This window comes from Taurulus bubalis (genome assembly GCF_910589615.1).
Source record: "Taurulus bubalis genome assembly, chromosome: 17".
In the NCBI taxonomy this organism is placed as follows: domain Eukaryota; kingdom Metazoa; phylum Chordata; class Actinopteri; order Perciformes; family Cottidae; genus Taurulus; species Taurulus bubalis.
The window spans coordinates 11,089,536-11,102,657 of NC_136605.1; the positions used below are offsets into that span (position 1 = coordinate 11,089,536).

At 46.7% G+C, this 13,122-nt stretch overlaps 1 protein-coding gene across 1 annotated transcript in view; it reads left to right on the plus strand.

Annotated features, from left to right (window-relative positions):
* notch3 (notch receptor 3) overlaps positions 1 to 12,987 on the plus strand; it is a 28,316-nt gene extending 15,329 nt beyond the window's left edge. The window contains exons 10-32 of the mRNA XM_079233185.1: positions 1,020 to 1,133; positions 2,129 to 2,362; positions 2,506 to 2,616; positions 2,702 to 2,894; positions 3,065 to 3,210; positions 3,540 to 3,773; positions 3,902 to 4,054; positions 4,172 to 4,400; positions 4,523 to 4,724; positions 4,836 to 4,992; positions 5,091 to 5,275; positions 5,397 to 5,529; positions 5,642 to 6,012; positions 6,138 to 6,661; positions 6,750 to 7,076; positions 7,168 to 7,316; positions 7,406 to 7,631; positions 7,739 to 7,829; positions 7,979 to 8,147; positions 8,265 to 8,569; positions 8,688 to 8,835; positions 8,936 to 9,033; positions 9,125 to 12,987. Coding sequence (XP_079089311.1) covers positions 1,020 to 1,133; positions 2,129 to 2,362; positions 2,506 to 2,616; positions 2,702 to 2,894; positions 3,065 to 3,210; positions 3,540 to 3,773; positions 3,902 to 4,054; positions 4,172 to 4,400; positions 4,523 to 4,724; positions 4,836 to 4,992; positions 5,091 to 5,275; positions 5,397 to 5,529; positions 5,642 to 6,012; positions 6,138 to 6,661; positions 6,750 to 7,076; positions 7,168 to 7,316; positions 7,406 to 7,631; positions 7,739 to 7,829; positions 7,979 to 8,147; positions 8,265 to 8,569; positions 8,688 to 8,835; positions 8,936 to 9,033; positions 9,125 to 10,606 — 5,981 coding nt within the window. The 3' untranslated portion in view covers positions 10,607 to 12,987. The remainder of the gene's footprint in view (positions 1 to 1,019; positions 1,134 to 2,128; positions 2,363 to 2,505; positions 2,617 to 2,701; positions 2,895 to 3,064; positions 3,211 to 3,539; positions 3,774 to 3,901; positions 4,055 to 4,171; positions 4,401 to 4,522; positions 4,725 to 4,835; positions 4,993 to 5,090; positions 5,276 to 5,396; positions 5,530 to 5,641; positions 6,013 to 6,137; positions 6,662 to 6,749; positions 7,077 to 7,167; positions 7,317 to 7,405; positions 7,632 to 7,738; positions 7,830 to 7,978; positions 8,148 to 8,264; positions 8,570 to 8,687; positions 8,836 to 8,935; positions 9,034 to 9,124) is intronic.
* Positions 12,988 to 13,122: the final 135 nt, after the last annotated feature.

Here is a 13,122-nt window from a genome sequence, read left to right on the forward strand (position 1 = left end):
GAGGGTCAGCCGTGCTGCTTCTGCCTGCTGGTGTTCAGAGCCCACAAGGCAGCCTATCCTCTCCTCCTGCCTGAACAAAGACACTATTGTGACCCCCGCTCTCCTCCTCTGTGGAATGTGGAAGGGACAGCAGTCTCCCTCATCCTGCCCTGGTGGTGGTGGGGAACAGCAGTCCTGCTAATGAGATTCTTTTCCAGGTCCTCAATTTACATCTGGGACAGACGTCCCCTCTCCACCCCCCATCTAGCTATTGAGCCGGTGGAGCTGATGCAGGAAGGGGATGGGGGGGTTCCCTAAAAGAGAAAACAATCCCACCGTCTCCTCTAACTCCCCTCTCCCCCCTTTAGCAGCCCAGGCCCCAACACACAGACCGTCGTGACACTGTTAATCAACTGAGCAGTGTGCTACCAATGCACCAATTCACCCCTGTCTGGGCACTCTGCCCACTGATTTCAAGCCTACTCAGTTTCTCAAGCTTTTCAAGCCAATAGATTTGAGATATTGTTACTGCCATTTATGTATTGTTCATATTCTTGTTTTTGTTATTGAGGTATAAAAGGAGCTGTTTCTCCACACATTTAATTTGATTTCATATACCAGAGTCTAAAAATGCCAGTGTAGATAAAACACACAGAAATGTAACATAACCTGAAGTGAGATAAAGCTGCATAAATTGGATTTCGCTGCCCAGATATTTTAAACTACCTGATAGCTATATTCATTTATATTCAGATCCGCTGTGTATGCATCACATTGTAAGTTCCTTCTCATGAACATGATCAAGGTTACAGGCTTTCCACTGCATTATGTAGTGGTCATCTTATCACTGGTCCAAGTGCACAGATGACATGTCCTTAACCAGTCGAGACGCTCTCAAACCCAACCTGAGCCAGACGTCACTAACCTAGCTAAAGACCTCTGCCCTTCTAAGAAGAGACAGAACTGCCCTCTGACCTGAGCACGGACCCTTCCACTGGACCTTCTTTCTGACCCTTCACCTCTGTGTTTGCATGTCCCAGGGTTTACTGGCACCATGTGTCAGATCGACATAGATGAGTGCGCCAGCACGCCCTGCCAGAATGGAGCCAAATGCTACGACCGGCCCAACGGGTTCGAGTGCCGCTGTGCTGAAGGTAAGGGCTTCTGTACCAAATAGTTGTCAGTAAATAATTGTCTGGATGTACACCGCTCACAATGTCTTCCCAGGCAGAATAGCAGAGGAGCAGATGAGCCTTAACCACTTGTTGGGCTGTGTTTGGTCTTTGTTACGTGTTCAATGTTTTGGGGGGTCAGCTATTTCCCTGGATGTCTGCTGGCCAAGCAGACTGACTTGAGGCCCCTAATCCCCCTCTTTCCCTCGTCGGCTCTCAGGATCATGGGGTCACTGAGGACCAGCAGTTGCCAAGAAAGGAGCCTTGGTCATCACCCCGACATCTGTTCATCTATTAAACCCCCACACACCACCTCATGCCGCATCTTATCTTCCATTCCTTCACATTCAGTCATGTCCAAGTTTGAAAATATGGCCAAAAACAGTGAGCGACGTAAAAATGTGTCACAAAGACTGCACGTATGAGCTGGCTGTGTGTATACACACTGATATTTTTTAACATGTTTGTTTGGACCGAAGAATACTGAGGAGCCTGCTTCATTGTTTCAGTGGCCAGCTGCTTGGTACTCCCTCTGTTTGTGGGCCCCTTCTGTTGAGTGAAGTGGCCCTGTTTGACGTGGCGCAGTCCATTGTTCCCTCCGCCACTGAGAACAAAAGCAGGACTGGGAGGCCTGTGTAGGGCCCTTCTTTACTGCTTTGCCCAACTCAGCACTGCACTACACACATACCACACAAACCAACACACAGACATTGTCGACATGGAAACCACAGTGATCACAACCCAAAACTGTCGAAGCTTTTATAAAGAAAAAGTGGGAAACAGACAGAGGAAGTTCAGCGAAATAACTAACCGATTGAGAAAAGGAGGAACATTGGATGAAAATGTCTGTTCAAGGAAACATTTTAAAACATTAGAATTGAAGCTGTTTTAATTCCTAAAAAAAAAAATTGCTGCCTCAAATGGCCAGATAAACGTCTTAACATAAATCTACATTTTATCCTTTATTTCATCTTTAGGTTATGAAGGGACACTCTGCGAGAGCAATATCAACAACTGTCAGCCCGACCCATGCCACCACGGTACTTGCATAGACGGCATTGCCAGCTACACCTGTAACTGTGGCGCTGGCTACACAGGCTACCGCTGTGAGAACCAGCTCAATGAGTGCCACAGCAACCCGTGTCAGAATGGGGGCAAGTGTGTGGACCAGGTCAACAAGTACATCTGCCAGTGCCAACATGGAACCTCAGGTAAGAGGAACAACTCCAAAATGACACCGTCTGACCTTGTTAAATCAAACTTTTCAAAGCGAATTTACTGCAACTGTAGGCTAAATCATGGTATATGCTCACACATCAATGTTCTAACTTTAAGTTACTCTTTGTCAACACAGGCACAAATTGTGAAATAAATTTTGATGATTGTGCCAGCAACCCATGTGACTATGGCATCTGCAAAGATGGCATAAACCGCTATGACTGTGTTTGCAAACCTGGCTTCACCGGTAAGGCTCTTTGACAACGATAGCACACATTTGGAAATGTTGATGAACACACTTCTGATTGTGTGTCTAATGTCTCTACCGTCAGGTCCCAAGTGTAATGTGGAGATCGACGAGTGTGCATCCAGCCCCTGTAGAAATGGGGGGACCTGTGTGGATGAGGAGAATGGATTTCACTGCCAGTGTCCGGAGGGCTTTAAGCCCCCTTACTGTTACTCCCAGGTGGACGAGTGTGGTAGCAGCCCATGTGTCCATGGATCATGCAGGGATGACATCAACGGGTATGATTTGTTTCTGACTTTGTCGCAGTTTTAAGTGGCACCTTATGTGATATCAAGGAGAAACTTGGCATCAACACCTTGCAAGCTTGTTGCTAATCCTACAAGTCACACCTTGTACATGTATAATGTGGCATCTTTTTCTATTATTGACTGTACTCCTGTATTTCTAGTTATCGCTGTGACTGTGAGCCAGGATGGGTGGGGAAGAACTGTGACCTGGACAGGAACGATTGTTTGCCGAGTCCCTGCCAGAATGCTGGCACATGCATCGACCAGCTCAACGGCTTCACCTGCAAGTGTCGCCAAGGCTTCAGAGGTAAGTGTGTGGCGGGGGCGTGGTAGCACAATACACAGTAACTGCATCATCAACATCAAAACGTGCAGTACAAAGAGAGCAATATACACGGCCAGCACATGCAGTGAACTTGTAACTGTGTAGCTTATAGACTTAATAGACATTGTTTGTCTAAATGATTCATACCATGTCCTCCATCATTTTCCTCCTTCCGAATGCCAATCGTTTACCTCCCCCTACTGGTGTATTAAAAATATGCCAAATTCATTCACCAGAGTTTGACCAAGTCTCAGACTCCTCAAAATTCAGTTCTGAAATATGTTTTAATGTCTTCTCTGCCCCTCCTACAGGTAACCTCTGCCAGGTGAACATCAATGAATGTGCATCCAGTCCCTGTCTGAACAAGGGCACTTGTGTGGATGGTATGGCTAGTTTCACCTGTATGTGTGAGCTTCCTTACAATGGACCCACTTGTGCTGAGGTCCTCACCCCTTGTTCCCCTAACCCATGTGCCAACCACGCCATCTGCACACACACACCAGACTACTTGGGCTATCAATGTAACTGCCAGTCAGGTTGGCAAGGTAAGCAAATGTTGTTCCGCCTCCTCATCTATTGTGAAATAATCGGCCTTGAATCTTACAGAAAGTCTTAATGCATAAACGCTTATGATCTTGACCTTGACCCTAAACCTCACTTTTGCATCTTTCAGGTCAGTTGTGCAATGTGGATGTGAATGAATGCATCTCAAACCCCTGCAAGAACCGTGGGACCTGCACCAACACACTTGGAGGGTTTGTGTGCTCCTGCAGAGCTGGATTTACTGGGCTGACGTGTGAAACAGACTTCAATGACTGTTCTCCAAGTGAGTGGCCACGTAAACCTTGCGTGCTGATTTACTATAATTATCTGGCTAAGAACAGTATACACTTGGTATTGTGTTGGATAGCAACAAAGTCATTTTATTCTTTTGTGCCATCAGATCCGTGCCTAAGTGGAGGGTCCTGCACAGATGGTGTGAACTCTTTCTACTGTAGCTGCCTGGCAGGCTTCACTGGGCCCCGCTGTGCTTTAGAGATCAATGAATGCCAGAGCACCCCCTGCAAAAATGGAGGCACGTGCACGGACTATGTTAACTCCTACACTTGCACCTGTAGGCCTGGCTTTACAGGCATCCACTGTGAAACCAACATCCCTGATTGCACTGAAAGGTGAGTGTTTGAGTCATGGAGACATCCCACATTGTACTTTCTCAACCTGCTCATATGCACATTTATAGACCTACTGAATATGATAATAAACCTTAAGTCCTTATGTTCACTCATGTCTGCAGCTCTTGCTTCAATGGAGGGACGTGCACAGATAAAATCAACGGCTATTCTTGTAGCTGCCGCTCAGGCTTCACTGGCTCCCACTGCCAATACGAGGTCAATGAGTGTGACTCCCAGCCGTGTCTCAACGGAGGCATCTGTCAAGATGCCCTGGAGTCCTTCCGGTGCTCTTGCCCTAGGGGTTACACTGGCAACCGCTGCCAGGTACACACACTCAGACCCAACTTGAAAGGTCTTGTAAGGGCCTTGTGTCTTCATTCATTTGTTTCTAGACCAATAAATCCTTAAAATTCCATTTGCCTCTTGCCTACCCAGACACAAGTCGACTGGTGCAGACGCTCATCTTCCTGCCAAAATGGAGGACGCTGTCGCCAAAAGGATTCTTCCTTCATCTGTGACTGTTCGAACGGCTGGTCTGGACGTTACTGTGACATCTCCAGAGTCTCTTGTGAGACAGCTGCTCGCCAAAGAGGTATGTGGGTAGTATGTCATTTAACTTCTTGGTTAAATGTGTTTGTGTTGTAACTGAGTAATCAAAATAAAATGTTTCTTCCAAATCTTTCTAATCAGGGCTCCAGACAGATGAGCTATGCCACCACGGGGGTCACTGTGTCAACACTGGGAATGCCCACTATTGTAAATGTCCTTCTGACTACACCGGCAGCTATTGCGAAAGCCAAGTGGACCACTGTGAAGACAAACCCTGCCGCAATGGCGCCACCTGCAGGGGATATGTGGGAGGGTATCAGTGTGATGTGAGTACATTTCTTTGACAATATTGTGTGCTGCTCTGTCAGATTTGAGCAAAGTCAGTATTGAAACAGCGTTTGTCACAGTTGTGGAGATAATGTAATTGTCATCTCTATGTCATTACAGTGTATGCCAGGCTTTACTGGACAGAACTGCGAGATCGAAATCAACGAGTGCCAGTCTCATCCTTGCCAGAATGGAGGCACTTGCATTGACCTGGTGGGACATTACATCTGCTCCTGCCCCCCTGGCACACTGGGTATGCGAGCACATATTCAACAGAAACCTATGTTTATTACTAGAGATTGCACTACATGGGACTAAAATATAATCAATGTATCGTAGTATTTAATAATTCTCTCTTTTTAAAGGTGTTCTCTGTGAGATCAATGAAGATGACTGTGCTCCACCTCTGAGGCTGCGCAGTGCTCCCCCTAAGTGCCTGAACAATGGCACCTGTGTGGACAAAGTGGGTGGATACCGCTGCAACTGTCCCCCTGGATTCACAGGAGAAAGATGTGAGGGAGACATAAATGAGTGTCTCTCTAACCCCTGCAGTCCTTCCAACAGTCTTGACTGCATCCAGTTGCCCAATGACTACAAATGTGTCTGTAAGCCTGGATACACAGGCCGAAAGTGTCAGAGCAGGTTTAGTGTGTGCGAGTCTCAGCCTTGTCAGAGCGGAGGAGTCTGTTCTGTATCCAGCAGCTCAGTACTGGGATACATTTGCACGTGTCAGCTTGTAAGTACACTTTCACATTACGGATTTAAACACCTAATTGGATTTTGTAGTTTCCGCATTAGTGCTTTTGTTATTTCTTTATTGAAAGTTCAACATCTAAGTGCATGAATGATATCTATCCTCAGGGTTATGTTGGGCTCAATTGTGAAAGAAGCATGTCCTGTCGGGAGCTTCCTTGCTACAATGGAGGTAGCTGTGCACTCACCTCGAGGGGCGTGCGTTGCAGCTGCCTGCCTGGCTATGGTGGGCCCCAGTGTCAGCATCGCAGTAATGAAGGCTGCTCTTCCCAGCCCTGTCGGAATGGAGGGTTGTGCACTGAAGAGATCAGCTTCCCCTTCTTCCACTGCCAGTGTCCCAGTGGCTGGACCGGTAAACGGTGCGAGCAGGGCACCAGATTAATTGAGGAACCGTCACCCTCGTGCCCTCTAGCAGACTGTCATGGCAAGGCCAATGATGGTGTTTGCGACAAGGAATGCAACACGTTCTTTTGCAGCTGGGACGGCGGTGATTGTTCTCTCGCAGTGAACCCCTGGGCTCGTTGTGCAGACTGTTGGCAGGTCTTCAACAACAGCCAGTGTGATCAGTCCTGCAACAACGTTGACTGTCTGTACGACAACTTTGACTGCAAAAAGAAGGAGAAAGTTTGCAAGTGAGTTAACTTTTCACGGGATTCCTGCATTTTTTTCTGTACTGATAAGAAAAACTTGAGCTGATCCTTCTGTTTGTCTTGTCTCCAGTCCGATATATGAAGCCTACTGTATCGACCACTATGCTGATGGAAAGTGTGACCAGGGCTGCAACACAGAGGAGTGTGGCTGGGATGGTTTGGACTGCGCAGGACAGGTTCCAGAAGAACTAGCTGATGGTGTCCTGGTTTTGGTAGTCCTACTGCCTCCAGAGGAGCTTCTCCGCACGAGCACGGCTTTTCTGCAGAAATTAAGTGCCATCCTACACACCACACTCCGCTTCCGACTGGACAACAATGGAGAAGCCATGATCCGCCCCTACACCCGCAAAGAGGCACGCCTCAAGCGCGAGTTGCAGCCTCATCAGGAAGTCATCGGGTAAGTCAGGCCTACAATATACATACAAGTTGAAGTATTTCCTTTATTTTGTGCATTACATTAAACACCTGTCTCTCTGCTGTTCCTGTAGCTCGATAGTGTACCTGGAAATAGACAACCGTCTGTGCTCTCAGCGCTTTGAGGACTGTTTCCCCACAGCTGTCAGCGCTGCAGACTACCTAGGAGCCCTGTCAGCTGTAGAAATGCTCCGCTTTCCTTACCCCCTCAAAGAAGTTCGTGGTGAGTAGCGATACCCAAAGAACACAAAATAAACTTGCAAGACTAGTTAGGCACACATGTATGATTCCTACATTGTCTTCTCACCACAGGTGAACATATTCCGGATATTGACCCCATACCTCAATGGGGCAAGCTGACGCTGGTGGGGATCGCTTCTCTTTTCCTTTTGGTCATCCTTGTGATAGGCATGTTGATTGCTCGTAGAAAGAGAGAACACAGTACTCTTTGGTTCCCGGAGGGCTTCTTCCCCAAGAAGGAACCCAGCAGCAACAAGAACCGCAGGGAACCCGTGGGCCAGGATGCTCTGGGAATGAAGTAAGTTATTTGTGTGCAAAATGTAACACTAATGATGTAGTTGGGACTGAGGTGCATTAGCAATGATATTTGTGGTTATATTGTTTAACATATTAATCTGTACACAGACACATGCCAAAAACCGTGGAGGAATCTCTCCTTGGAGATCACAGCGACCATTGGATGGACTCGGACTGCCCCGAGCCAAAAAGGATCAAGGTCAGTTCCACACCATCGATACTTTTATAAATGCTTCAAGTCAACTTACATAAAAGCACAAGAGTGTGTATGTACATTTTACAACAACATCTCAGCCGGTATTTAAGCCTGCACTAAGTAACACAAGTGTTCTCCTTCTGTGCGTTCAGGTTGAGGAGCCGAGTATGCTCTCAGACAGTGAAGACGCAGTGGACAGCAGGCAGTGGACGCAGCATCACCTTGCAGCCGCAGACATCCGTGTGCCTCCCACCATGGCCCTCACCCCACCTCAAGGAGAATTTGAAAGCGACTGCATGGATGTTAATGTCCGAGGCCCAGGTTGGTAGTGAGATAATCTAAGTTTTAAGATTGTAACTAAGATTTGCAGGTTTTCTATACTGTCTTTGTATTATCTGACATAAACTCATCCGTGCCTGTTTTCTCATCTCCTACCAGATGGTTTTACTCCTCTGATGCTGGCATCGTTCTGTGGAGGCGGCTTGGAGCCCGAGATAGCAGAGGAGGAGGAGAGTGAGGAGTGTTCAGCCAACATCATCTCTGACCTAATCTACCAGGGAGCCTCCCTTGCTGCCCAAACGGACCGCACTGGTGAGACAGCGCTCCACCTGGCTGCTCGCTACGCCCGTGCTGATGCTGCTAAGAGGCTGCTGGATGCCGGGGCCGACGCCAACGCTCAGGATAACACAGGACGTTCACCGCTACATGCTGCAGTGGCTGCGGATGCACAGGGTGTCTTCCAGGTAAACAAGCATCAACATGTACTGTGTATCGGCCACATCAGGTGTAGGAATGCCGATAACTGATCGTAGCTCATATATCATAGAAATCATAATGTTGAATCCAACCTTTTCCATCTAGATTCTGATCCGAAATCGCGCGACCGATCTTGACTCCCGTATGTATGATGGCTCAACTGCACTGATCCTGGCAGCACGGCTGGCAGTAGAGGGTATGGTAGAGGAGCTCATCACTTGTCATGCTGATGTCAATGCAGTAGATGAATTGGGTAAGTGTCTGCTAATTTGTACTCTCTATTGTTCAGAGTTGTGTGATAATATTCACTGAAACTGTAGAGGTGTAATCTCATTGTTTGTTGTTTATTGAAGGTAAATCTTCCTTGCACTGGGCTGCTGCCGTGAACAACGTGGAGGCCACTGTTGCCCTGTTGAAGAATAGCGCAAACAAAGACATGCAAGATCTGAAGGTACGACAGCCGCTGAGACTTTTGCAGCAGCGTGACTTAAATACAGAGAATGTTTGTATCTAACGCAGCCTTTGTTTGTTTTTATTTCCAGGAGGAGACCCCTCTGTTCCTCGCGGCCCGTGAGGGCAGCTGTGAGGCTGTGAAGGTGCTGCTGGCTCACTTTGCAAACAGAGAGATCACAGACCATATGGACCGGTTGCCAAGGGACATTGCTCAGGAGCGTATGCACCACGACATCGTACAGCTTCTTGACGAGTACAACACAGTGAGGAGTCCCCAGGGCCATGGAGGGATTGGACACCACCTCAGCGGAGTACACACTCTGTCTCCACTCATGTGCCCTCCCAGCGCATTCCTGCCTAGTCTGAAGAACACCCCACAGGGCAAGAAGAACCGTCGGCCTGGGGCCAAGGGTTCAAGCCTGGGAGGCCAACATGCTGCCAGTCTGAAGGAGTCAGTCAAGGCCCGTAATAAGAAGCTGACCTTGGACATGCAGAGTGCCTTACTGGAGAGCTCGGTTACCCTGTCCCCAGTCGACTCACTGGACTCACCCCACGGGGGAGCTAGCAATGCTGGTTACATAACCAACCCCACTTCCCCTGTGGCCATGCAGTCACCAGGGCTCTACCACTCCTCCATGTCTGTCCCAAACACCCCAATGGTACACAGTAGCATGTTGGACGGAGGTGGCCCCTTTGCTGTGTCTCTAGCGCAACTCAATGACCTGGGAGTGGGAGGAATGTCCTTGCAGGGACGCGTCATGGCTTCAGATGTCAACCACGGCTATGTGCTGAGTTCAGGCCAGATGGGGCTCAACATGGGCTTGGTCAGTCCTGTCAGTGTACCTTTTGACTGGCACAGCCGGATGTCCGCCTCCCAGTGTGGTCAGCAGGTGGTCAATCTTGTGCAGAATAGCCAGACAGGCATGCACCCGCAGAGCCCTGCCATGCAGCAGCAGAACATGCTGATGCACCAGCAGCTCTACCGTAACGCCATGCTGCAGCCCACACCTGTTACCTCCACCCCTACGATCAGCCCAGTCAAGATGCCCTCTATTGCTGAGCAGCATCAGCAGCAACAACAGCAGCAGCAGCTCCTCAACCACACCCTCAACAGCCAGCAGAGCATGGCCCGCATGGGCAACTCCACCCCACCGACACCCCAGACCTCCCAGCCGCCACCATCCTTCTTCCAGCAGCAGCAGATGCCTCAGCAACCTTCTCAGCCTCCTGCTCAGCCCCCACAGGCAGCCACGCCAGCAGCTCAGCCCTCTCAGGCTGTGTCCTCCCAGCCCAGTGGCAGCACGGCAGGAACGGAGGATTACCCAACCCCTCCCTCTCAGCACAGCTACTCATCCTCACTAGATGCCACGCCCAAGCATTACCTCCATTTGCCCAGTGAGCACCCCTACCTGACCCCGTCCCCAGAGTCCCCAGAGCCCTGGTCTAGCCCCTCTCCTCACTGTGTCTCTGATTGGTCAGATTCCACACCCAGCCCAGCAGTTGCTGGCCCTGCCCAGACCCAAATTACTCAAATCCCAGAGGCCAATGGCAAGATGCAGGTGTTTGCATGAAGATCTCACGGCTCCTGCTTGAAAAGGGACCTGGGGTAAAATAATTGGTGGACTGGCTCTTAGGCCCGTCTGTTTATGTGTCAGCCTGTTTCCAAGATTTTCATTGGATTTGGATTGACTATGATTCTCACGAGGACCGTCTGCTAGTGATTTTGCAGAGAAAAAAAAAGTAAAGGGAAATGTGTGTTGTCTGAAAAACAGCAGACAAATTAATGAAGTAATTCTGTCACAGATGGACTTGTTTTTTATTATAAAAAAAGTATATGAAGAAAACCAAGTCTTTTATTTGAAAGACTTAGGGATGCTCTCCTGGAAACTAACAAACGTTTAAAAAGTAGATAAGAGAAAAAAGTACAATGTTGAAGGGAATTCATTTATTTTTATTTATTGTTTTTATCTCTCTGAATTGCTTTTTTAGGTGTTTTCACCTTCTTTCTGTCCTAGCTTCTCACATAATGTGCCACTCCCTCCTATTTTATACGGACCGCCAACATTTCTATTTAGCCAGTGCGGCAAGTGATGGTAAAGGAATATAATTCATCATTCAGACCAGTTAACAGACAGAAAGAGGCATTTTCACCTCTCTTAACTGATATTTATTTAGGCCAACAACAACTGGTAAAGATGGGAAACTGGTTCTAGCAGATATATATATTAAGAGTTGCTCAGCAGTAGTGGTATGTTCTGATTTGATTGAATTGTGGTTATTGATTACTTTCCATATGAGTATTATGAATAAGAATGTAGATGAGTGTCTCTGAAGCACTTCAAGTGACCAGCCTCAAAGGGCAAGTGTGGGTCAAATACAACATTTAACTGCAATGGATATTTATAATATATGTGTGGCATTAAATACATGGTAATTTCCCCTATGAACTTTCAAAATAAATTGGCAGAGTAAAGGTGTAGGTGTAATGCTCCAATTTACGATGTTGACTCTACAGGAATCTTACCTCCAGTTCTACTGTTAGCCCTGATACATGTATTGTTTTTGCCTTTTTTTAAATCAGCCTCTCACTGCCTTTTTTTAGATTTTGTTTTGTTTTTTTGTTGTTCAATTTGTTTTATACTCTGTATATTTGTGAAAACCATGGATACCGTTTGTTTAACATCACTTCGGATGTACTAAGCTATGCTCATCAGCTGCTATTTTATGTCACTCTTCCCTGCAAACATTCCTCTTTTTTGCCCGTCTTGTTGAATATGGATGCTACCGTTCAGCAGCATCCGACACCGAGTCGAACCGTTGGACAGACAGATAGAAGTTAAATTTGTCTACGTCCTTCACTGGACTAAATGGAAACATTCCTGGACTATCTGCGGCAGTTGAGGTCTCGCTGACACTCTGACCTTGTCTCTGGTATTGTCTGTGGTGGAGTAGTGGTCACAGGGTGTGGCCGCTGGGCTGTGACTGCTGATGCCCTGTCACTCCTCAGGGAGGTGTTTTATGGCATGCAGTGGGACCGTTCCCCTGCATCTACAGCGGCTCCCAGTCCAGGGGCAGCAGAGATGCATCTTCAGATGATTGTTAGAAGAGACTGAAAGGAAGGAACACTACTATGTAGTGCTGCACCCTTGAACTTTTTACAAAAGTCTGAGCTGACTCTCCCAGTCGTCCAGCTAACACCTTGTGTAATGTTTGACCAACTCTTCACCCCCACATGACCTGCGATGAGTGTTTTAGGATAGAGGTCATCCTCTCCTTGACATACTGTGGACATTTCAGCATTAAGTAAGTTGATAATAGTAGAATGTTGAGAAAGTAACCATTGCATTTTCATCTTGTGACATCCTGAACAGAAATTAGTAGGCCACCACTCCTAGCTTTTTGTGGTGACCTAACACTGCCCCTAGTTGTGTCATAGAGTTTATCTTTCATTCATTTTTTTTATCCTGTTCACTATAGACCCGGGTACTGTTTTGATCAGACCTGGGAAACATGTTGTTGTTCACAGTCCAGTTCACATTTTACTTACAAAAACTGTGTTTGTTTGTTTTTTATTTTTATATATAACTGGTCTTTCAATTTTCCTACCAGGTCGCACTAAGTGTTTTGTACATTTCAACCTCCCAACTTCTGTTTGTAAATATGTTTGTTCTGGGTAGATCTTTGCTTGAGAAGTCTTTTGTTTCTGAAATGTTTATGTACTAAAAAGGACAAAAATAAAATGTACTTCATTTAGCATTATTTGAAGCTGAGGCTGTGACTGATATTTTATTGGTCTTGTGTTATTAGAACAGTCATAGATATTTTCTATCATTATTAATTTCTATACTTGTTTAAAAGTAGTTCAAAATCACTGTACATAATCCTTTCTACAGTTTTTCTTTCTACAGTCAGAAATTGTAAAGTTACTTATAATAAAAACTGTAGGGAACTACATTTTTTGTGTCCTGGTTTTCAGTGATCATTTCATATTTGAAAGGAGGATATTCATTAATTCAGGTCCTCATAATCATAACCATCAAATAAAACTGAAAATACAGTTACCTGAAATTAATTAAACAGTTGTATA